The sequence below is a fragment of the Gracilinanus agilis genome, chromosome 5, assembly GCF_016433145.1.
Source record: "Gracilinanus agilis isolate LMUSP501 chromosome 5, AgileGrace, whole genome shotgun sequence".
Classification (NCBI taxonomy): domain Eukaryota; kingdom Metazoa; phylum Chordata; class Mammalia; order Didelphimorphia; family Didelphidae; genus Gracilinanus; species Gracilinanus agilis.
Window position 1 is genome coordinate 225755377 of NC_058134.1, and position 25628 is coordinate 225781004.

Sequence of the window (25628 nt, forward strand, 5' to 3'; positions counted from 1 at the left end):
GAAGGAAGGAAGGAAGGAAGGAAGGAAGGAAGGAAGGAAGGAAGGAAGGAAGGAAGGAAGGAAGGAAGGAAGGAAGGAAGGAAGGAAGGAAAGAAGGCAGAGAAGGAAGGAGGGAGGGAGGGAAGGAAGAACTTGGTCTCAAAGAGAGTGGCCTGCACAAGAATAGGTTAAGTGATATGCCCAGGATCACATAGCCAGTCTATGTTCAGTGAGCACACTAGGGCACAAGGACCACTTATGGCCTCTAAGGATGGCTCTCTGTCCATTATATGACATTGCTTTTCTTTTTAATTTTATTTTAACTAACATTTTTCCCTAGAGTAAAGATGAGAAAAACAAGGCTTAAATTCTCTGAGTGACTTGTGTGAGATCATATGTTGGGAATCAAACAAAGTTTCTAGATTATAAATATGGTGGGCTTTCTCCTCTATCATGACTACCATTTGCCAGGGTGGGGGAAGAATCAAGGCTGCAAGATTCATCCAGTACTCAAGCCTGGGAAGGGTTTCAGGAAGCATGCATCAAACTAAAACCAATTAGCAGGAAGATAAATGTGCTACAAAGGGGTACAATGCATCTCCAAAGGAAAAAAATCGAAAGGATTTAGGGGCCATCCCATTTTTCTGACATATCTGAGCTATTCCTCACTGTCAGCAGAACACCATTCTAAAGAAAATAAGTGCTTAAGTACTATCTAACAAGGACATGGAGAACGGACAAAGTCAATGAGCAGCAACTGGTTTATGTAAAATTAGGTATAATCAATAAACAATTAGGAAGTGCCTACAATGTGCCAGGTACTGTGCTAAGCACTAGATACAAAAAGAGACAAAAAACAGTCACTGACCTGTAGAGAGATTAAACTTGAATGGGGAAGACAACATGCAAATAAACATGTATAGGATAAATAAGAAAAAATTAACAGAGGGAAGATACCAGAATTAAGAGGGGTTGGGAAGTGGAGATAAAAAAACAGAACATTAATATCTTTTTAAAAGAATATGTTATCTAACTAATTTGGTTTCTAAGGGAATTCTAAGCAACAAATTTAATTTTGTTAGGCAGCTCATATGTTGTAAGGGCTCTTGGGAAACTAAACATGTCTCCCATGCCTTCCTACCAAAAAACCTAGAAGACATTTTCCCTGTAACTCTGGGTGAGAAGAAGCAACTTCCCTTCATGTTTCAGTGGAAAGAGTGTTTGGGAGTCAGAGGGCCTAGGTTCAAATCCCAGCCTTGCTGTTTACTATCTGTGTGACAAGTCACTACACCACTCTTAGCCTCAGGTTCTTCATCTGTATAATGAGGAATGAGGAGTACAAACTGGTCTGAATTATCTTTAGGGTCCCTTTCAACTTAAAAGTCTATGATCCTGGTCCCAACACTAAGATTCTATGATACTCCAAGAGCCACTACATTCATTCTCTCCTCTCTTCCTCTGTCTCTCTTTTCCCCTCCTCTATCTCTCTCTATCTCTATCTGTCTGTTTCTTTCTGTCTCTCTCTTCCCCTCCTCTGTCTCTCTCCCTAAGTCTCTCCTTCTCTCTCCTCCCCTTCCCTGTCTCTCACCCCACTTCTCTGTCTCTCTCTGACAGGTAAGTATTTGGGAATCACCTCATATAGAGGTTAAGTACCCAGGGTCACACAGGTAGTAGGAAAAGTAGGATTTGATGCTAAGTCTTTATTCTACAGAGCACCAGGTCTAGTCACCCTCCAGAGTCCAGATCCATCCTCAGACACTTCCTGGCTCTCATTCCCTTTCCCATCCTACAGTGATTCCACTCTAGACCTTTCTTTACTAGACTTAACATTCCTGTTCCCTCTGACCCACGAATGGCATGCTCCCCAGTCCCTTCCAACCCCCAGTGCCCTCATCTAGACCGGAGATAGAGGAATAATAACAGCAAGAGCTAACCCTTATGTAGAGCTTTAGATTTTGCAAAGCACTTTACAAATATTAACTCCTCTGATTCTCACAACAATCTTATGACGCAGGCATTATTACTAAATTCATTTTGCAGATAAGGAAAATGAGGCTGTTCGGAGACTTGCCCACGGTCACAATTGAAGAGTAAATGTCTAAGGTGGGGTCTAGTGTTCATTCTATCCTGCCACCCAGATGCCAACATACTTATGAATATCTTTTCTAAAAATGGGGCGTGTAGAACCTCACACAATACTCCAGGTGTGAGCCATCCCCGAGGGCTCTTGCAGAGCTTAGGGAATCTTTCTGGAGCCCCTCCCTGCCTTTCTACTGATTGTGAAACAGAGCTGAGGAGAGAGGGCAAATCTAAGCCACAAATCTGGAACCACATCTCGTGTGCCAAAGGAAGGGGCCCTGACAACAAGCATTAACGCGCCGGTGAAAGGGAAATGGAATTTTCAGATCTGCCGATTGCAAGATGGCACTTACGTTGTCTTTGACGTGACAGATGACTTTGGCATAGCATTTGTTGTTATCTCTTGATGGGATGGTCCATTCCAGAGGCCAAAAGTAGCTGTGGTAGACCTGAGAAGCAAACAAACCCCATAAAACAGATCCCAACTACAAACACAAATGTGTTTTCTGACATGACAACCGCAGCATGGGACACTCAACAATTTGGGCCTGCCTTCAAGAACAAGAATTAAGTGGAAACCCAGCCAGGAAGCGAATGACATTGAACTCACAGCCAGAGTCAGGTATCATCAACTCATTCCTTTAAATAATTACTCTTTTTTTATCTTAGGTCAAGCTTCACACACAGACCTTTTACCACCCCTGAAGCTCAAGGTCTTTCAAGGAAAAGGAAAGGGAAGGCCATGTGATGAATCATCTTAATCTCACATTTTTAAAAACACACTCCCATCTTGTCATCTCTTAGGCATGACAAGGGGAGAAAGTGCAGGCAGGAACCATTCCAGGCATTGCTTAGCTCTGTGGTGTGGATACTTCCAAAAGATATTTCTTTGTTTATGGAATTCACCACGAGCATTAGCCTGTAATTATAAGTATCAAGGCCAAAAAAAAAAGAGGGAAAGGAAGAAAAAACCTTTGTAATGTTTCATAAACTTTAGGATGGGATGCCAGAAGAACAATTATTTGGCTGACGTTGCCAAGTCTTGGGACTGAATTGCAAATTCTAGAGTCATTTTCAAAATGCATGGCATCAGAGCCAAAGGATGCCCTTACAGATGGGCCACAAAAGCAGGAAAATATGGTGGGGAGGCGGGAAATCAATAATCATCGCATCAAAGGAACTTTACATAGGGTTTAACCCCTCTGCCCACATTGCCAATGGACCCACTTTAAATCTTGGCATTTTCTTCAAAGGATTTGTAATACAGTAACATCTGTTTATGTTAGCGTTTTAGGTTCAAGACTCGCTGAGTCTATGGTGTGGGGTCGGGAAGCAAGAGGATGTCCCAGCTTTCTCCAGAGTCCTAGAGAAGTTTAATCAGCTCTGGAATAAGCATGAGAAACCACAGCCTGAGAGACAAGATTTGGAAGGGACCTTGTTGGCCACCTAACTCAACCATCTTATTTCATAAAGGAAGAAATCCACAAAAGGGAAAGAGATTTAGGAATCCAGACTTTCTGCTGGAAGGGGCCTTAAGAGGCCATGTAGTGCAGCCCACCCTTCCCCCTAATTTAGACATATGGAAAATTTGCCCAAGATCACACAGCTAGTGGGTGGCAGAGGTCAAATCCAAACCCTCCAGCACCATTCTGTCTACAATGGGGGAGAAGTGGGTGGGAAGCAAGATCCTTACCTCTATATTTTCTTCTCCAAACTTCTCAATAGCTCGCTCTTCAGAGAGGCCACAAGCCCCGTATTCCATGGGGGTAAATACAGTGGTGGGGACATTGTCGTAGTCACACTGTTTATGAAGAAAGGAGGAGAATGAATCACTCAGGGCTTGATACATTGAAAGAATATGAATACCAAAAACTTCGGGGCTCAGAAATAATCCTCCTTCCTCCCTTTCTCCCCTCTCCAGTGATAAAACATGCTACTGACCTCCTGATAAAGGTGACAGACTCAGGGTGCTGAACAGGACACATATTTTGGACATGGACATTGGGGGAATTTGTTTTGCTTGATTATACATAGCAACTCCCCCTACCTGTACAGGGAGACACATTTTCTACAACTTAAGAATCTCAGGGAGGGGGCAGCTGGGTGGTGTGAAGATGGGATTAACTCTCCCCGACTCATTTTTAGATTTAATTGCCAGAGGCATATACACCCCACTTATCCTTAAGTGGGGGAGGTCTGTGACCCACGAGTGCGAGAGTGGATGCCGAATCAGAATTGACTGACTGCCACCTGGGCAGTCCTAAAGAAAGCTTTAGCTGTAATTGGTCCACGTAAAGGTGAAGAAAGGCACAGGAAATAACGAAAAGAAATGGTTTTTAAAAGTGGCAAGAACTTCCTGTGAAGAGGCCTTTCACCTTCAACTTGACCCTGGAGGAGCTCTGGCTGAGGACCTTGGGTTGCTTTTCTATTTTCCCTTAGAACTACCATGTAGGCGAGTGAAAAAAAGCAGACTCTTTTCCCTGGCTTATTCTAGAGGTACTGGTCACATGGCTAAAACCCTTGTTTAATTTACTTCTGGGCCCCCTTTGCTGGGTCCCTTAAGCCCTGCCTGGTTCAGACTGGGCCAGAATAGATATCTACTCTCTCTGACTTTCTTAATTTCACTCTTTCTCCTTTTGTAAATAAACTACCATTAAAAAGTCATTTGGATTTGAGTAATGATTCCTGGCGACCACACTCTTATAAATTTAGTACAACCCTTTTATTTTTATCCCTTACATTCTGGCCCTTATAGTGGCTCAGTAGATGGAGAACCAGGCCCAGAGACTGGAGCTCCTGGGTTCAAATCTGGCCTCACACATCCTAGCTGTGCGATCTTGGGCAAGTCACTTAACCCCCATTGCCTAGCCCTTACTGCTCTTCTGCCTTGGAACCAATCTACAGTATTGATTTTAAGATGGAAGGTGAGGGTTTAAAAAAAAAAGAATCTGGGGGTGTTGTGTAGAGCCCTGAAGGGTTAACGGACTTGTCCAAGATCACCCAGCAGGCCTTGAACCCAGATCACCCTAGTTTTAAGGTTGGCTCTCTATCCATTATGCCATGGTACCTCACAACATCACCATTATTAATGGTTTTTTATGACTGACGCCCAACTCTCCTTTTTTCTCTTTCCTCCCTCATACTGCTGTTAGCCACACTTTGTGCTATCCATATGTGATAACAATAATGATAATAGCTAACATTTATTTAAGCACTTAGAGGTTTTGCAAAGTCTTTGACTCACTAGGTACAAGGGAATAAAATCCCAAAAGTCTGTAAACCAAAATCCTGGGTTTTACTTAACTTTGGAGTAAAACTCAAACTTAACTGGCCTGACTTAGGGAAATGCCTCTATGAAATCAGGCAACCCAGAGAGCAGGCTGGGAACTGGTCTGCCCCAAGTCCTAAGTGAAAGCATTTTCACCAACACCTTCTGTGGCAAATTAAAGGATTCAGCCCCTCTGGGAAGGCTGGACAAATTCCAACAAGTTGTCCACTGACACAGTCACAAGCTGGCCTCTTCGTATCTACTGGCTCTACCTGAGAAATGATGGAAGAGTTCAGGGGAAGAATATGGGGGGCAGAAGAAAGCCATGAGGAAACTCCTACCAAAGATGAAGGGAAATAAATAGGATGGAAAAAAATCACCCTCCCTCTCACAGCAGTTTCAATTTTGTCAAAGACAAATTATGGTACAAGGTGGTTCAGGAGAGGACGTGGATGGCTTGGCAGACTCAGAACTCAGTATTTTACCCATAGCACAATTGAAAGAGCTGACCTCAAAGCCAGGGTGACCTGGCTTCAAGGCTTGCTGTGTAAAAGGGGCAGAAGAAGAAAAAATGGAAAGAATGAATGGAGTTCTGAACTGGTAGGAATTCAAAATGAAATTAGGGCTATGGGGTGGGTGAGAGTTTAAGATTGTACAATTCAAATGATCATAGACAGCTTAATTAATTGAGAAAGACAGGATTTGAACCCAGGTCCTCTTCCTCCAAATCCAGGGTTCTAGACATTGGATTTCTGGAACAAAGGACTTGGAGCTAGGAGGGATCTGAATGCTCATTTGGTCCAATCTCCTAATCATGGAGTGAGGAAATTGAGATGGAAGAGAGCAAAGACTTATACGGATGAGACGACTTGCCTGAGGTCACAAAGTAGTAGCCAGGCAGGGAATCAAACCAAGGTTTACACTGAATAACTGAAGTCCAAACTGCAGCACTCTCATGCACCATCTGTGTGACCTTGGACAAATCAATCTCTCTCTCTCTCTCTCTCTCTCTCTCTCTCCCCTCCCCCTCCCCCCCCCCCCCCCCCCCCCCCCTCACAAAAGAAAGGGGGCCCGACCATGATTTTTTGAATCCAATTGTCTTCCCACAACACCAACCTGCCTCTCAAGGTCACAGCATCTAACACAGAGCTCAAGCCTTCAACCAGGAGTTAAGACCCTCCTTGCTTATCTCACAGCCTCCCGAATGCCCTTTCTTGCTCATTACCTACTCATTTTTCAAAAAACAGCACTAAGCTTGGTGGCTTAGTCAAAATCATCATTTGGAGCAACAATTCCCCAGGAAACCTGACAGATACCCTATGGCTATATTATGATACTATTTGATTATCAGAATCAAGTTCATTCCAATTCTGCTTTCCCCATTGATGTGCATTCAACTTGGGTTGGTTTTAAAAGATTAAATTGCAAATCAAAACTGCCTTTGGATACCAATGGATAGAAACTAGCTATTGTCATATCAGAGGACTGGCATTCCTCTTTTAGGTTTCTGATACCTGCCAATGTAGAAAGGAAACCCAGAGTGAATGACATGCAAGATGAAATCAATATACTCCAACAGAAGAGAAAGAAAGAGCAAAGGAGAGTTTCAAGAAGCTATATGCATTATTAACATCATCTACTAGATCACCAAGTCCTTTTATGGCCTATTTAGAGCCCATAAAAGGGTTTAGAAAATTACATGTAAATTGGAGATAATGAAACTGATGTAATGCAGCTATTAGGAAGATTTATGTGGAAGGCAGTAGTGCTGAGGCTTAGTTAACTGAATTGAATTCATCTTATTGTTCCTGCAATCTCAAGAAGGGAAAAAAAAAACATTTCATAGTAGATAAAATTGCAAATTTACAGCATCTGTAATTCTGTCCAGCCCTGAAGGCAATTAAAACAACCCTAGGACCCTCAAGGCCAAAAACTAAAAAGAAGATTTGGATAGGTGTCCCACCAAAGTGGAAGGCCACCTGATTTCAGAAAACAGAATCCTGGTAGATGACGGCCTAATATTTACCTTTATAGTGGAACCAGCGTAAAGTCGCCGGGCCAACAGTCGGCCGGCCTGGATGGCGACTGGTGTCAGTTCCAGTTTGTCTTCTAAGACATCCCCAATGGCGTAAATGTAAGGTACGTTGGTTTGTTCCTCATCATTGACGGGTATTTTCCCTGTCCTACAAATTGAGAGAAGAGAAAGAAAGAACAGCAAAAAAAAAAAAAAAAAAAAAGGAAAAAAGGAAAAAATTGGAGAGAAAAAGAGAAGAAAAATGAAGACTGAAAGCAATGAAATCACAAAACATTTCTACTAAAATTTGAGAGAATAAAATTTTGTGGAGGGAAACTTTAACTTGTAGCCTCGACTGAAGGACACACAGGATACATGGCTTCAGGGGATGCCGGGATCATTCTAGGATTGTGGTTCTTGAGCCAGAAGGGACCTCAGAGGGCGCAGTGTCCAGTCCCCAGAGGACAAAGCCAAGACCCAAAGATTAGTGGCTTGTCCAAGGAGAGGGAGGACGGAAGAGGAAAAAGAGAAAACACCCCCAAAGCCTTCTTCTCTAGAATAAGATGGCGATGAGAAGAAAAATAATGCCATCCTCTTTTCCGGGCAATTTACAACTGTTATGCCTGGAAATGTTAAAACGGTACCATCTAAGCCAGGCTTTGACAAAAACCGGTCCCACATCCGTCCCCGGCCCCAGCCGTCTGATCCAAGAGCCTCTGTGTTCCTTCGTGGATCAATATTTGAGGTACTGAAAGACGGAGGGGATCTGCGAGGGGCAACACTTGAAGCAGCCACATGATCCCAAAGTGCTGCCCAGGTCACTGGGCAAACACAAGCCAGCCTTGCCACGTGCCCAGGAGAAGGGGCTTTCGTCCTACTTTTACTGGACTCCTGAAGGCACGCGCACAGCCCCGCGGTCGCGGCTCCATCAAAGAGGGGCGACCGACCGGGGCTCTGGGGGACGGAAGCTCGCTCTGAAGACCGCCCTCGCGGCCCGCCGCTACGCCAGAAAGCGATCGTGAGCCCGGCCCGCGCAGGGGCTCTTTCTTACTTTTCATTGATCTTCACCCCGACGGTTTCCAAGCCGATCTTTCTTGTGCACGAATCTCGTCCTATAGCCAGCAGCACCTGAAATCCGTTGAGGAACAACTTATTTTGCATTCGTTCATTGTTAATTCAGGATAAACAATTCAGTAAGCGTTGACTGTGTGCCAGACACAGGCTAAGCCCTGAGGATGCAGAGAAAAAGACAAACGGGGGCAGACGGAGGGGTCAGTGGAGAGTCAAGCCTGGAGATGGGAGGACCTGGGTCCAAACGTGACCTCAGATACATCCTCGCTGTGTGTCCCTGAGCACGTCACTCAACCCCAACTGCCTGGCCCTTTCCACTCCTCTGCCATGGATCTGATACTTGGTATCTAAGAAGGGAAGGGTTTGAAAAAATTAAAATTTAATTAAAAAAAGGCAAATGGTCTCTTACCCTGAGAGCTGAGAGTCTATAGGAGGAATAACACATGCAATGATGAACATATAAGATATAATAATTAGCATTTACACGCAGCTTTAAGGTTTGCAGAGCATTTTATATTATTTTATATTATATTATTATATATAATATGTTATATTATTCCATCCTATCAACCTGGAGAGGTTGGTACTATTGTTATCTCCATTTTATGGATGAGGAAAGTGGGGCAGAGAGAAGTTGAAAGACAAACAGCTGGTCAGTCTGAGTCAATGGAAGGTAGCCTCGGAGGGAAAGGCATCAGGTATTGGGGGGTCTGATGAAAGAACCCCACAGAGGGCTCCCTAGAAGGAGAGATGAGCAGCTGAGAGGAAAGGGCTGGCGTGGGCTTTTGGGGGTGTTCTTTCCCCTCCAGTCAGGAGAGGAGGATTTCCATCCCAGCTACCTCAGCCTCATGGGGACTCAGACCTAGGTTTGCTCCAGAAAGCAATCACACCAACCCAAACAATTGTCATTCTGTGCTTGACATAACTGGGTCTTTATGTGGAATACCTGAAACGGAAACTCTCAGTTCCTTAAGGGAAGAGTCAACAAGGGCTGGAGGCACTATAATCTGATTGAATGAAAGAACGAGGCTGTGGAAGACAGAAGGTTCTGGGGGATGGGATTCCTTTTCTTTCTTTTATTTAGATTTATAACATTTTATCTGGTAGTAATCCTCTTTAAAATGGCAAATTACAGTGTACTGTGTTGTTGCTGAATTTTTAGTCCTGGCTGACTCTCTCTGAGTCCATTTGGGCTTTTCTTGGCAAAGATAACAGTTTGCCATTTCCTTCTCCAGCTCAGTTTTACAACTGAGGAAACAGAGACAAAGGGGGGTTCAGTGACTTGCCCAGCATCGCACGGCCAGGAAGTGTCTGAGGACAGGTGTGACTCGGGTCTGGCGCTTTATCCCGTAGACCACACTCTAGGAAGCTCCCTACCTGATGAAATCTCTCCGCCTGGAACCTTTTTTAAAAAAACAATTCTAACATCATTCTTTATTCACAATATTTATATTCTATCTGTGACACTCACCGTATTGTACTCTCCCTCAATGGTCTCCTTGCCGTCGGTGGACTGAGCCACCACCCTGAGGGTCCCGGGCATGCCTTCTTTGATCTGTTCGATCTAAAACGATAATAAACATAATAGTCACGGCAGGCAGTTCAGGTTCCAACGTGACGGATCCATCAGCAGCCTTGTTAAATACCTACCAAGCGCCGCCCACCTGGTATGTTCGGATAATGTTATCATCCTTTTATAGAGCAGGAAGATGACGTTCATTCAGAGATTAATAACTGAGATTTCTATGGTGCTTGCAAAGCACTTTGATCCCCCGTTAGATTTGTGCCTCGTGGACTCACCATTTTACAGACGAGGAAGCCAAGGCTTAAGAGGGGCAAAATAATTTACTTGGGGTCACCTAGCTAGCTAGGATCTGAACCCACATCTTCCTGCCTAAACTGAGTACTTGGAAGATGATAAATTTAGAGCTGGAAGGGGCCTCAGAGGCTACTGAAGGCAACATCTTTGTTTTACAGACGAGGAAGCTAAGATCCTATCTAGTCATTAAAAGTTTGGGCTTCTACCTCCCATGTTGCTCATTCTGCCAACATGGTGCGCTCGAGAGATAGACCATGGAGACTGAATTTCAGTATTTTAAATCTTATGTACGGCGTAATGGTTTTGCTCATTTCTGTGCACCTAAACCGATGTTCTTCACAACTGAATGCTCAAATGAAGTTCACCTTGGATCTATGTGATCAGGGTCCATTGTGCCAACACTCTGGAATTCAATAGGGAACCAGACCCAATCTGCCCTGGGTTCATTCCCAACGCCTGTGATTCCTTAAGATTTCTACCTCCTTGGTGACTCCTTTCTCTTTAAAAAACAAAACAAATGGGGCAGCTGGGTGGCTCAGTGGACTGAGAGCCAGGCCTAGAGATGGGAGGTCCTGGGTTCAAATCTGGCCTCAGACACTTCCCAGCTGTGTGACCCTGAGCAGGTCACTTGACCCCCATTGCCCAACCTTACCACTCTTCCACCAAGAAGCCAATACACAGAAGTTAAGGGTTTAAAAAAAAAAAGCAATAAACAAAAACCCCTCTAGTTTCCGAGGATGGGCAGCTATTTCTGAAATTCTGCCCAACATGGGTGTTAGGGAGTAGGGATAAGGAGAGAACCAGGGCATCTTTACAGAGGCAAAGCCTGGGCAGGGCTGGTGTGATGCTGCTTAGGCTGGCCACAATGAGAAACCAGAGGAAGATGGTGGCCCTGAGACTTCATGGGCACGGGATCTCTTGGCCATGACCCTCCCTCTACACATACAGATCAGAATTTTCTCTGCAGCTTACGGGGAGAGCTTGCTTAGAGACCTGCTTCTGACACAAAGGAGGTAAATGACTTGCCCATAGTCACAGACCGTGAATACATGAAAGGTAGACTCTGAACCCAAATCCTGATTTTCAAAGCTAATTAGTTCTCTTTCCACTAGGCCATGAAGTCTCATTGTCCTCATTATGCTATGATAATTTCAATTCACAGATCAATGAGATGTGCTGAATGGAATAAGCAGAATCAAAGAATTAAAGTTGGTAGGGCCCTCAGAGATGGAATCCAAATCCTTTGTTTTACAGATTGAGGAAACTGAGGTCTGGGGAGATGACAGGATCAAAGATTTAGAGCTAAAGGGACCATACAGGACATCACACCCAAATCCTATAGTTTACAATTCCTGATGACAGACTCTTTTTAAATATGAGTCTTTGACCATTGTGGTGTCCCAGGCCCCTTTGGCAGTCTGGTCAAATCTCGGAAATCCTCAGAATCACTTTTTAATTCACAATTGAAGTAAACATTGTATTTCAGTTAGAAGGGGAAATATCAAGATGCAATTATCCCCCCATCCAAGTTCTCCAACTTCCTAAGATCTTAAATGAAAACAGGCCTACACCCTAACTAGCTTCCATCCCCCAAACACGAACTTGCTGGGCTCTCATGATTAGCTGCTCCCAAAGGTGATTTTCTCCTTTTCCCTCTCTCATGCGCTGTAGAATCTCAAAGCCTCAAACATATTCTGATTAAATAACACCACCCTGAAGTGCAGGATTCCTGATTAAGTAACTAAGCCCCAAATTTCGCCAAGTCTTCATCTCTTAGCTGATTATGGCCCAACTTCTCCATCGGAGAGTCTTTCCCATGCATTCACGACAGGCTTCTCTTAATCAGACCCTCCAGGGCTTGCTAAAAAGAGGACACTTAAATTCTCACCTACTTAAAATCTCCATACATCTTAAACCCTGCGCCTCTGGCCTGATTGAGGGCTCTCTTGTCATTTCATGGAGTGGGAGGTAGGGAGAGGGAGAAGGAAAATATTCAAAGGAAAAGCTTTTAGATCATGCCAGGAAAGAACACCACTGTACAGGTGCACAAAGGACCTCAAGTCCCTCTCAGATGGCTTCTCTCATTTGATCTTTACTCGGTTTAATTCTGCGAGCATTTCCTCCATCAAATAATGTTGTTTTTGTTTAGTCATGTTCAAATTAAAAAAAAAATAAAACCCTTACCTTCCAGGGCAGAAGAGCAGTAAGGGCTAGGCAATGGGGATTAAGTGACTTGTTGGGGATCACACAGCTAGGAAGTGACTGAGACCAGATTTGAACCCAAGACCTGCTATCACCAGTCCCCTGAGTCACCCAACTACCCCCAATCCCATGAAAAAAAATTTTTTAAACCCTCATTTTCTGTCTTGAAGTCAATACTGTGTATTGGCTCCAAGGCAGAAGAGTGGTAAGAGTAGGCAATGGGGGTCAATTGACTTGCCCAGGGTCACACAGCTGGGAAGTATCTGAGGCTGAATTTGAACCTAGGACCTCCCATCTGTAGGTCTGGCTTTCAATCCACTGAGCTACCCAGCTGCCCGCTCCATGAATTTTTTGCAATAGAGCCTTTCTCCAACTTGAGAGATTTTCTTTTGAAAAAATCCAACCTGTTTGGCTCTATCCTGCCCATGCAACATGAATTTGATGAGAATTTCCACAACCCTGGGCAGAAACTGACCATTCTAAATGTATTTTTTAAAGAAAGGTTGCAGGAGTAAAAATCCATCAGCCAAAATTCTGAGTAATAACAAAAAGAGATGATAGTTTTCAGGAAGGCAGCAGCTAATTCTCTCTAATGAGGATGTACCAGAGGGAAAGAAGCCTCTAAAAGACACCTCCATCAGCCCACATTTGCATTCGTATTTAATTCAGTCTGAGTTATGAGATTCACGGATGAAAACAAGGGAGGAACCTCAGAAGTCACCTGCTTAGAGGACCATGGGCCACAGGCTTTGCCAGAAGGAACCTCAAGAGGCTATTAAAGCTAACCCTCTTATTTTACAGAGGAGGAAACTGAGGCCCGGGAGGAGTGATATGACTTGTCAAGGGCACACAGTTTGTAAGCACCAGAGCCTGAATTCCAACTCACATCCCCTGACTAAATAGCTAGATGGCTCAGTGATTACAGCTTTGGGTCTGGAGACAGGAGATGTGAGTTCAATACCGGTATGTCCCTGGGCACATCAGTCCCTACCCTGCCACAGTTTTGCCAACTGTAAAATGAGGATAACAGCACCTGTTTCACATCCGTCCTTCCTTTCTTTGCTTTCTTCCCCTCTCTTCTTCTCTCCTTCCTCCTTACCTTCCTCTCTTCCTACCTCCTTCCTTCCTCTTCTTCTCTCCTTCCTCCCTTTTCTCTTACTTCTATTTCTTCCTTCTTTTCCCCATTTCCTCTCTTCTTCCTTTCCTTCCTCCTCCTTTCTCTTCCTCTCTCCTTCTTTCCTCTTTTCCAAACTTCCATTTTCCTCCTTTCCTCCCAAACCAGTGTTCTCTTCCCTTTACTGAACATTCTGAAAAGGAGACTTCAAAAAGAAAGGAAATCTTGCTTTGCCAGATCGCTGGCAAAGCAAGAAGTGAATCACCCAGGAAGGGAGCTGGAATTGGAACAAGGTGAACTGAAGTGGTGGCTGAAGGCTCTTTCAATCCATCCTGCTTCCACTGCCTTGGCACAGACCCAGAACCCTAAAGGAAACAAACGCTCATCCCTTACCTTGATAGGCACAAACTTCTTTATGAATTTGATGCCATGATCTTCCATGTGTTCTCCAATTTTGTTAGCCATATCTTGGTCGAACCCTCTCAAAAGAATGGATCGAACCATCACGGTGACATCCAAACCAATGCCTGCCAGAAACCCAGCACACTCCAGGGCCACGTAGGAAGCACCAACCACCAGTGTCTTTCCCGGGCAGTAAGGCAAGGAGAAGAGGTCATCACTGGAAATGGGTTTTCAAATTAGAAAAAGAAAAAGAGTTAGACCCATCAAGTGATGACTGAATGATGCAATTATTTTGCTTTTATGTTTTTTAGGACTGAGAAATGCTTAGTTATCAATTATCCACATGTTAATTTCACATGATAGCTTTAGTAAATGAAATCCTAACTTTTCTGTGCATCTCCCAATGATTCCATCACAGTCGGGTGGTGAGCCAGCAAAACTGGGATTTAAATTTAAATAAACTACAGCTATTAAGGAAAATTCAGATATTTTTAGAATTAAAAAACATTCTATAGCTAAAGGAAAATGGAAAAAACCCAACACATTTAATTTTGGATGGTCCATATTACTTTTCCATTATGTCAAGTATCTCCAATTTCATTCACACGGAAACTTCCCAGGATGGGAACCTGTTCCACCAAGGCAGATTGTCTCCCACAACAAACAATAGCATTAATAATAACCAATAGTTATACAGTGTTTTAGGGTTTGCAAAGTGCTTCCTAAATATGAACTTCCCATTGGAATCCACTGAGGACTTTGATCCCAGAGTCATAACGTTGGGCCTGGAAGAGATCTTCAGAGTCATCTAGTTGAACCCCATCATTTTACAGATGTGGAAATTCTGGCCCAGAGAGGTTCGTTTCCCCGTATCCTATCGCTGGCAGAGGCGGAATCTGAAGGGAAGTCCTTACAGAGAAAAGCGATTTGGGCCTGGAGCTGCGGCCAGAGCACTCGCCCTCCGCTTGGATGTTGGACACAATGCAGAGGGGTTTATTTCCCAGCTGACCCTGACTTGGCGGACCTTGGGCAGCCCCATCCTCCATATGCAAGAACTTCTCATTCTTATAACACAAAGGTGGTTTAAATTAAGTTTTACTACCCAGTGGAATTGCTCGTTGGCTCTGGGAGGGGGGGTGAGAAAGGGGAGGGAAAGAACATGATTCATGTAACCATGGAAAAATATTCTTAATTAAATAATTAATTAAGATCCACAAACTAATTAATTAATTAATTGGTTGCGTTTTGCTGGCTCCCGAAGAGGCCATAAAAAGAGGCCCCATTACATAGCAGGTTTGATTTTGTTCATCAGTTTTGCTGATTTTTGCTGTTTCTTTTCTCTTTTTTTCTTTCAAGAGAATTCTGTTATACTTTGAAAGCTTATGAGCTCTAATTAGTGCAATGACCAATCGTTATTCCAGAGACCAATGATAAAGAATGCTACTCACTTCCTGCCAAAGAGATGATATACTCAAAGCAAAGGCCAAGACCTACTTGGGAACACAGCCAAGGAGAGAATTTCTTTTGTGTGACTATGTCTATTTGTTATAAGAGTTTTCGTTTTCTTTTTAATTTAGGGGAAAGGAGGAAGAAATGAATTTCTGTTCATTTAAAAAACTAAATTAAAATTTAATGTTATTATTATTTTAAGACTGGACCTCCCTATCTCACCCAGGTTTGACCATGCAATGGCCACTCATGGGCCTGATCCCAAAACTGACTGGGGGACACTTTGCCTCTGCTCCAGGGGATCACCAGACTGATGCTAGACTTAGTAGGGACATACAATTAACACAAGTCCTACCAGAGCTCAGAGCTCCTAAGCTCAAGACACACTTTCCCTAGTAATAATAATAGTAGAAGTAGTAACAATAATGGTGATGACAATAATAAAAGTAACAATTAATGCTAATGATATTAATAAGAATAGCTAACCTTTATAGAGCACCTACTATATGCCAGCTCTACAATTATCGGCTCACTTGACTACCATAAATAGCAAAGATTACAGACATGTACCACCACATTCAGCAAAAAAAAGAATGCTATAAAGCATGCCTTGGGACTGGGTAGTAGCTCAGTGAATTGAGAGCCAGGTCTAGAGATATGTTCAAATCTGGCCTCAGACACTTCCCAGCTGTGTGACCCTGGGCAAGTCACTTAACCCTCATTGCTAGCCCTTACTGCTCTTTTGCCTTGGAACTAATACACAATATTAATTCTCAAATGAAAGGTAAGGGTTTTTAAAAAATGGCTCTTAGAGGAGGAGAGAGGGCAAATAGGGGAAAAGGGAGAAATCTATGGAAAAATAAAAGATAATAAAAAAAATGTGTTTTAAAGGTCTGAAATGGAAAAAATGAAAAAAGGCTTCCCCAAAGTATAATGCTTTTTTTTTTTAAACCTTTATTTTTGGCCTTTGTATTACTTCTAAAGACAGAAGAGCAGTAAGGGCTAGGCAATGGCAGTTAAATGACTTGCCCAGGGGCAAACAACTAGAAAGTATCTGAGGTTAGACTTAAATTCAAGTCCTCCCAGTTCCCAGGCGGGTGCTCTATCTACGGTGCTACCTTATCTGCCCCCATTTATTTGCCTTTGCCACAAAACCTAAAGCATGTGTCTCAAATATCTTTAGAAAATATTTTCAGTAAAACATGTATAACTCAGATAAGGAATTGCTTATCAGCTCTGGGAGGGGAGAGGGAAGAGAGGAGGGAGAGAATATGAATTATGCAACCAAGGAAAAATAGCCTAAAAATAATTAAATAATGTGTGTGAAATATATATATTTTTTTCAGGGCACCAGGATGCTAGCAACTCACAATTAAAACTTAGTAGGTTGCAAACTGCTAATAGTATTCTCAGTATAAGCGACAGCCCACAGAGCACCATTATCAATAGCATATGTGTTAATACCGGTCCTAATTCTTTATTTCAGCACTATCCTTACAACGATGATCAGTCCCTTGAATATAAGAAGGAAGAAGGGAAGGCACGTGCCCACTGGAGTGGAATTATGGGATAAGTGGATGGTTCAAACACGCCGGGTCATAATTAAATTGAAACGGGGAAGATCTGACCTGGGTCAGAAGCCAAGAAAACCAAAGAGACGCTGGCTCTCCCCGGCCCCTCTTACCTGCTGATGCAATACTCTTTGTCTCCTGGGATGCCCGGGTAGCGCGGCCTTTCACCAGTGGCAATGAGAAATCTCTCCGCCGAATAGAATCTTTCTTTGCCCTTGTTATTGGTGGCCTACAGAGAAACCAACCGCTTAGAGATGGCGCCCATGTTTAGCCCTTGGGAGGTGCTTCATAAACGCTATTTAACTGAGAGTTGACAAAATTCGTGAGTAGGTTATCCCCAGAGACCTTCCCACGGATGAATAAAGGCAGCCCCCCGAGCCCCGCCGGCCAGCCCGGGCTTACCTTAATCTTGTGGGGGCCCACAAATTCTCCATAAGCGTTCTCGTAGGTGACCCTGTTCTCCCGGAGGGCCACCCGGTAACCCCAGTTCAGGGAGCCGATGTAATTCTGGACCGCTTCGGTCATGCTTTCCCAATTATGCTTGACTGTGGGGGAAACAAGGCAGAGAGCTCCTCAGGCGGCATCCCCGGCCCAGGCTCCATCCCTGCCCCTCTCCCCAAGGCCACTGGGCCAAGGAAGGCAGCTGGGAGGAGATAAGGGACTCCACTTTCACGAGAGCTCCCTGAGGGCAAGGCTCAGCTCGGGATTCCAGAGCTCCCTCCCATCCAGTCCCTCCAGTCCAGTCTGAATCCCCGGGACCTCATCCCTGGGTTTACTTGGCACAGACAGTAGGTGGTTTGCCGTCTCCTTCTCCAGTTCATTTTTCAGATGAGAAAACGGAGGCCAACAGGGTAAATGACTTGTCCAGGGTGATACAACTACTCTGTCTGAGGCAAGACTTGAACTCATAAAAAATGAGTCTTTTTTAATCCAAGCCCAGTGCTCCATCCATTGTATCATCTAGCTCTCCTGCTTCACATTTGCTCAACAAGTATTTGTCAAATTGAAAAGAAAACAAAAGAATACTTTAGTAATAACTGACATAAGGGGGCTGCTAGGGGGCTCAGTGGATTGAGAGCCAAGTCTAGAGGCCAGGGGTCCTGGGTCCAAATCTGGCTTCAGATACATCTTAACCCTGTGACCCTGGGTAAGTCATTTAACCTCCACTGCCTAGCCCTGACCCCTCTTCTGCCTTAGAACCGACACACAGTATTGATTCTAAGATGGAGGTAAGGGGTTTAAAAAATAATAATAATTGACATTTATTCTGGAAAAAGGAAAAGATTGATCTAGGACTCCCCAGGGCCAATTCCTCTTATAATACAACTTTAACAGCAACTTACAATTCTACAATCCCATTTTACAGATGAGGAAACTGATGCCCAGGGGAAGGGGGGGAGGATCTATCCAAACCTATATAAATGGGCATTCTGTAAATAAAGATACATGTGTATGTCTTATATATGTTTATGTATACACACATATACATCTATATTGTTTCTCTCTCCCCCCTCCTTCTGTCTCTGTCTCTCTTCCTCTCCCTTTCCCTAACTGTCTCTTTCTCTCTGTCTCTGTCTCTGTCTCACATGCACACAGGGATGACTCATTTGGAATATTGGACCCCAGCACAAAGTAAAACCCTCGCTAATGCTCCATCTCTCTATCTACTGGTGGGACGGGGTCTAGCGAAGAACCACTGCTTCGTCTGACCCCCCAGAGCCCTCCCAAATCCGGAGTTTTGAAATGAAGGAACATGCACTGCGGGTGCTTGAAGCAGACTAAGAATTACAAGGAAGAAATCATTGGCAATCAGATGAAAACTCCCTCTTCTGCAGAAGGATCATTTCACCCAATTTCTATACAAAAGCTAGAAAAGGCTTAAAAGACCCTCAGACTTTAAATGCGATAGCTTTGAATCTTTATTTAGGGGGTAAAAAAAAGAAAATAGCTGCTTCTATTTAGAAGGGGAAATGTGTAGGTGGAAGGAGGTGGGGTGTTATGGGATGAATTGAAGGACAGAAGATTGTATGTGAAGAAGGGGCAGCTGGAGGGCTCAGTGGAGGGAGAGCCAGACCTAAAGTCAGGAGGTCCTGTGTTTAAATCTGATCTCAGACACTTCCTAGCTGTGTGACCCTGGACAAGTCACTTGACTCCCATTGTCTAGCCCTTACTGCTCTCTTGCCTTGGAACTAATACACAGCATTGATTCTAAGGTAGAAGGGAAGGGTTAAAAAAAAAAAAAAAAAAAGACTGGGGCAGCTGGGTAGCTCAGTGGAGTGAGAGTCAGGCCTAGAGACGGGAGGTCCTAGATTCAAACCCGGCCTCAGCCACTTCCCAGCTGTGTGACCCTGGGCAAGTCACTTGACTCCCATTGCCCACCCTTACCAATCTTCCACCTATGATACAATACACCGAAGTACAAGGGCTTAAAAAAAAAAAAAAAGACTGCAGGTAAGATTTAAAGTCTCTGTAATATGCTCCATTGTCTGTCTGTCTGTCTGTCTGTCTGTCACACACACAAAATGGTGAAAGCCAGCCAACTCTAGTGACAAGAGTGGGCTCCAGTCCCCCCCTAACAAACATCCTTTCTCTAGTCTGAAGATGATCAAAAGCAGCCTCTTTGGGAAATCCTCATTTTATAAAAAATAAAAAATTTTAACATGAAAACAAATGCTTGTAAAAGAGCCTTCACAGATCATACACACATCCGAGGCTGGAAGGGACTTTGCTAGTTTATCTGGTCCATCGCCTTCATTTTACAGATAAGGAAACTGAGGCCCAAGGAGAAATCATTGATTTGGGGTTGGAAGGCACCTCACAGGTCAGAATAGGGCAGCAGGGTGATGCAGTGGATGGAGTCCTCAGCCTGGGAACATTTTTCAGATGTGCAGGGAATTTAAAGCTTACATCAAATATGGCTGGATAATGGAGCCTTAGATCACCAGGTGGCTGAATAAACAGTTTATGAGGCTGTGTTCTCTGTCCTGTAAAAAATATGGGTACCATAATCTTCCTCATAACAGTCCGACACCTCAATTTAAGAGTCCGGGACACTCACTGGGCTGTAGACAGGCAATCAGCTATTCCTTCTACCCACATCCTTTTTGAGGACTTTCATTTCTAGAAAGCCATTGGGGAGATGGAGTCTGAGTATCTCCCTTATCCTCTTTATAAGACAGGACTTAAGTCAGATCTCACAGTGGAAAGCTAAGGACCAGAAATCAGCGAGGTGGCTCTGTGGAGAGCGCACCAGGCTTGGCGTCAGACTCCTCTTCCTGAGTTCAAACCTGGCCTCAGACACTTCCTAGCTGTGTGACTCTGGGCAAGTCACTTCACCCTGTTTGCCTCAGTTTCCTCATTTGCCGAGTGAGCTAAAGAAGGAAATGGCCAACCATTCCAGGATCTCTGCCAAGAAAATCCCAAATGGGGTCACCAACAGTTGGACATGACTGACAACAAACAACTGAACCATTCACAGTGGGAAATGGGGATGGGGAAAATATCTTCTCATGGAACAATCCTTGCCCCTAGTCCTCCCACCCACCCCAAAAAAAATCAGTGATAAATATTACTTCAAGAAACCTCGAAGGCCATGTATATTTAATACAACACAATAAAACTGGGAGGATCTATCTGCAAGTGACCCCCAAATTTTTTAAATTGGAAGCTTCTCCAGCTCTCAAATATAGTAAAATTCGACTCCCTATGCAGTGATCTCAAAGGCTTTATATCCCTAAGCTTCTTGAAATATAGACAGTGAAGGAAAAAGGAAGAAGAGGAGAGAAGAGAAACAAAAGAGAGGAAAAAAAGGGAAAGGAGAGGGAGAGAAGAGAGAAGGGAGGAGAAAGAGGGAGAGGGAGGGATAAAGGGAAAGAAGAGACATAGAGGGAGGAAGAGAGAGAGAAGGAGGAAAAGAGAGAATGCTAGAAAAACCACCTTCATGTGTAGCATTCACCAAGTGATTAACAATGGCCAGGGCATCCATCATAAGCTCAACAGCAACCACAAACAGCACAAGTAGATTTTATCTCTTTACCTTCTTCTGAGAGTTGCCATCCATACTTGCGGGAGTCTTGCAAGGCCTGCCCCAACAAGGCTGCCTGGTGCATGAGTTTCTTGGGTATGCAGCCGACATTCACACATGTCCCTCCAAGACCTGCAATGATGTTTTAAAAATAAATACTTTTAGCCCAGTAGATGGTCCATATCATGCCCAACAAGGTCAATGGCAACTATCATTACAATTCTAATCCACAAATTTTTAGGAATGGTGTTGGCCATCATGGTTTTGTTCCAATTCACCTAAAAACTGATTTTTTTCTTTCTTTTTTAAAATTAAGTATATTTACTTAATTTAGAATATTTTTTCATGGTTACATGATTCATGTTAAAAACTAATTTATCAGATGTGACAAATAAACTAAATTAGTTCATCCATTCAACAAGCGTAAAAAAAAGAGCCTACCATGTGTGATAATGAGATTAAATCTACCCTACCCATCTTTAGATTAAATCATCAAAGGTGAAAATATCTCCACTTAACTCACAAGTTGGGAGGTCTGTAACCCATATGTGCTAGAGTGAGTGCCAAATCAGAATTTACTGACTGCCTCCTAGGCAGTCTTAGGAAAAGCATCTGTTGTGATTGGACATGTAAACTAAGAGGAAGGCACAGGAAGTGACGCAAAAGAGGCCCCTTTAAAAAGAGACCTCAGTGAACTCAGCTCCTCTCTTCTGGTTCGTAAACAGGACCTGAAGGAGCTCTTCTGGTTCGTGACCGGGACTTGGAGGAACTCTGGACCTTGGTGAGATTGTTCTTAAATATTTCCTTTGAAATTCCACATGGTGAGTGTAAATACTGAATCTTCCTGAACTTCTCTTAAGGAACTTCCTTTTTGATAGAGACTCTGTGAGCTGAAGCTTTTGCTTTGTTTACCTCCAAGGCCCTTCAGGTCTCTTCTCTCTAATTTCCTTATTTCTTCTTCCTCTCCTCAATTGTAAATAAACTTCCATAAAAGTCATTTTGACTTGAGGTTATTCTTTAATTGGGGATTGATAATTATTCAATTCCCTGGTGACCAACCTTTTAATATTAACCCAATAAAACTCCCTTTTTACCCTTTACACATGTGCCAGGCAGTGACCTAAGCCCTGATGATACTAAGACAAAAATGCAAGTCCCTGCCCACAAGGAGTTTACATTCTACTGGACTTATATTTGTATATCATTATAGACATATGCATCTCTGTAACTATATTTGTGATAATTTTTTAAGGTTTAAAGGAAGTTACAAGGTTGATACCTTGTATAGGAATATAGGAAGGATGCTCCTATGGGCAGGAGTGGTCTTATTTTGGATCTATTGTTCAAGAATTTTTTTCTTTTTTAACCAGATCTGTGATTTCTTCACTCCCAGTTCATAAATTCCCTCGACCAATGTAGACTGGCACTTGCTCTGCAACTTATAGTGATGATGGTTGCCTAGAACTTGGGAGGGATTTAATCTGTGTTTAGTTAAACACCTTTTTCTCTTCCTAATCTTTAGGTATTTCTCCAATGCTGTCTACCTACCCACCTCTGGTTGCCCGCCCTTGTTTTTCAGAAAGGGAAACAAGCACTGAGAAAAGAAATGAAGAAAATTTGTCCTCATGCAATCAGACAGATGAGGAGAGAATTCAAGTCATAATGGGTCCAAGAAAACCTAAAACAATTCATCTGCCTTAGTTCTGCCCAAGAGGCTAAACAAAAAAAAAAAAAGTACAAATCCTAGAATTCTAGAATGAGAGCAAAAAGGGATCTCAGACCATCTAGTCTAATTCCTTCATTTTACAGGAGTGGCAACTGACGTCTAAAGGATAGAACTGATTAGTCTGAAGTCACATAGGTAATCTAGCAGATAGCTAGATGGCCCAGAGGATTGAGAGCCAGGCCTAGAGAGGAGCGGTCCTGGGTTCAAATATGATTCAGAAACTTCATAATTGTGTGACTCTGGGCAAATCACATTGCCTTGGAACTAATACTTAATATTGAACCTAAAACAGAAGGTAATCTTTCTTTAAAAAAATTACTTTATTAATTAATTTAGGATATTTTTCCATGGTTACATGATTCATGTTCTTTCCTTCTCCTCCTCCCTCCCCCCTCCTAGAGCCAACGAGCAATTCTACTAGGTTATACATGCATCATTGTTCAAAACCTATTTCCATATTACTGATATTTGCCCTGGGGTGATTGTTTAGAGTCTCCATCCCCATCATGTCCCCATTGAACCATGTGATCAAGCACAAGGTCATTTAAAAAAAGTAATAATTCTAATAAGCAAACAGATGAAAAGTGTGATCCTCTGAGCCACTTTCAGATAAAATAAAAAATCTTCCTAAGAAGGAAAAACCATCACCTAGACATCATGCCCCCTCATGAACCTCCCGGGTTAAGTAAACCTGCATCTGATCCAAGAGGCCAACAGAAGGAGCCGCCCTCAGGGAGGAGAGCCATTTAGTTCCCCCACATTTGCAATTATAGAGGCATGAAAAGTGGAATTGGCTTCTTCCCCGTAAGTGTTGTTCATGATTAAAGATATAAAGCCCCTATCTGCCAGAGCAGGCTGAAAGCTAATTAAGCTAGTCTATTTCCCCATTGAGAATGAAATGTGTTATGATTCAACGTCTATTCTTCGAGTCGGGGTGGTCCGAGAGAGCCCACTGGCCAGAGCTGCCACTCCATTCCTAAACGATGTCTCCTCTTCATCTAAAAGCCAGTCAGTGAATTTCAGCAGAAAGGAGCCGGGGAGTGGCTATTGGCATCTCAAGGCTAGCCCTGTCTCCACCATTCACCTGCCATATAACCCTGGGCAGGGCACTTAATCCCTCCAAGTCTTGGATGGTGGTAAGAACATGTTTAGAGTTTTGAAAAGCCTTCCTTGAACATAATCTCATTTGATCCTTATACTAAACTTTGAAGGCAGGGCAGGGCAAGAAAAAACATCCATGTGTTTATAGATGAAATCGCTAAGTTTAGAGAGCCTTCAATTTTGCCTATCTTTTAAAGGTTACATTTTATTGCTATTATTATTGGTTTATGTTTTTCTTATTTTCTTATTTTTGATTATTTTATTTCATATCAGCTATTTCCATAAATACCCTATACAACAACCTAACAAACTTTCCCTTGTAACAAAAAAAAATTTTGTTTTAAACCCTTACCTTCCATCTTAGAATCTATACTGTGTATTGGTTCCAAGGCAGAAGAGCAGTATGGGGTAGGCAATGGGGGTCAAGTGACTTGCCCAGGGTCACACAGCTGGGAAGTGTCTGAGGCCGGATTTGAACCCAGGTCCTCCAGACTCTAGGTCTAGCTCTCTATCCACTGACCTACCTAGCTTCCCATGTGTACTAATGTCTTTTTTCTTTTTAATGCCATTACCTTCCATTTTGGAATCAATACCATCAATTCCATCAATGGAACCAATATAGAATCATTGGTTCTATAATTCCCACAAGCCACAGAGGTTCAAGGTTAATTTAGTGTGGGAGATAGATGCCAGAGACCTAAGTTTCCTTTTTGTCAAAAACAAATCTGCAAGTAAAATCAGATCATGGCTGGTAAGCTAAAATCAAAGTAAGAGGTCATTGGGATTTAGTCTCAACTCACAGGATAGTCATGCAAAAAACTAGAATTTGAACCCAATTCCTTTGACTGCAAATCTGGGGTTCCTTAAGATATGCAGAACATCCCATCCAACATATTACTGGTATACAAAGTTACCTTGATTAAAAAAAATAGTCCCTTAGTTACCTCTTTGCATTATCATTCTTTTTTTTTAAACCCACATCTCCCATCTCAGAAGCAATAATGTATATTGGTTCCAAGGGGGTAAAGGCTAAGCAAAGGGGGCGGAGTGACTCGCCCAAAGTCACACAGAGAGGAAGCCACTGAGGCCAGACTGGAACCAGGACCTCTTTGTGGTCTCTAGACCTGACTCTCTATCCACGGAGCTGCCCCTGCATTAGCATTCTTAACAGGAAGGCTTTAAGAAAGGGCAAAAATGGTAGCGGCTGAAAGCTGAACGATAATGACTTCTCTTGTCTCTAAGGAAGAGATGCCCTGCTGATGGCAAGGTAGAGGGCGAGGGGCAGGGCAGAACGGTACCTAGAGTCAAGCGTGTGTTGGTTTGGTTTTCACTGTTTTTCTCTGTTAAAGAAAAGGACTCATGATGAAAAATGTTATCCCTGCGACAGCAGAGAGAGAAGAGATGAATTCTGAGTGCAAAGTCAAGTCTGATTTTCTCACTTTCTATATTTTTTGCCTTTTTTTTGGCAACACAGCTAATATGAAAATATGCTCTACGTGATTTCAAACGTAAAACGGATATTGTATTGCTTGCCTTCTTTCTTAGTGGATGGGGAGGGTCTGGGGGAGGAAGAGAATTTGGAAATAAAAAAAAATTCTTTTAAAAAGAACGTCAAAATAAATATTTTTAAAGGAAACATTCAAAACACTACCCAATGCATAAACTATTTGGGGATCTATTTATTTACAAAGATACATGCAAATAGTGAGGCTTTACTCCAGTATATATAAATATATATTTATGTATATGTATATATAAATGTATATAAATGTATACATATACATAGGTACACAGAGTTAGGCAGGGCAG

The 25628-nt window shown here is 43.0% G+C and overlaps 1 protein-coding gene across 1 annotated transcript in view; it reads right to left on the minus strand.

The window, feature by feature from the left end:
- The window catches only part of TXNRD1 (thioredoxin reductase 1), a 115167-nt gene that overhangs the window by 55900 nt on the left and 33639 nt on the right, over positions 1–25628 (minus strand). Inside the window, exons 4-12 of the mRNA XM_044679142.1 lie at positions 21005–21124; positions 17371–17513; positions 17082–17197; positions 13940–14165; positions 9883–9975; positions 8392–8468; positions 7353–7509; positions 3752–3859; positions 2408–2507 (exon numbers count right to left, since the gene is read on the minus strand). Coding sequence (XP_044535077.1) covers positions 2408–2507; positions 3752–3859; positions 7353–7509; positions 8392–8468; positions 9883–9975; positions 13940–14165; positions 17082–17197; positions 17371–17513; positions 21005–21124 — 1140 coding nt within the window. The remainder of the gene's footprint in view (positions 1–2407; positions 2508–3751; positions 3860–7352; positions 7510–8391; positions 8469–9882; positions 9976–13939; positions 14166–17081; positions 17198–17370; positions 17514–21004; positions 21125–25628) is intronic.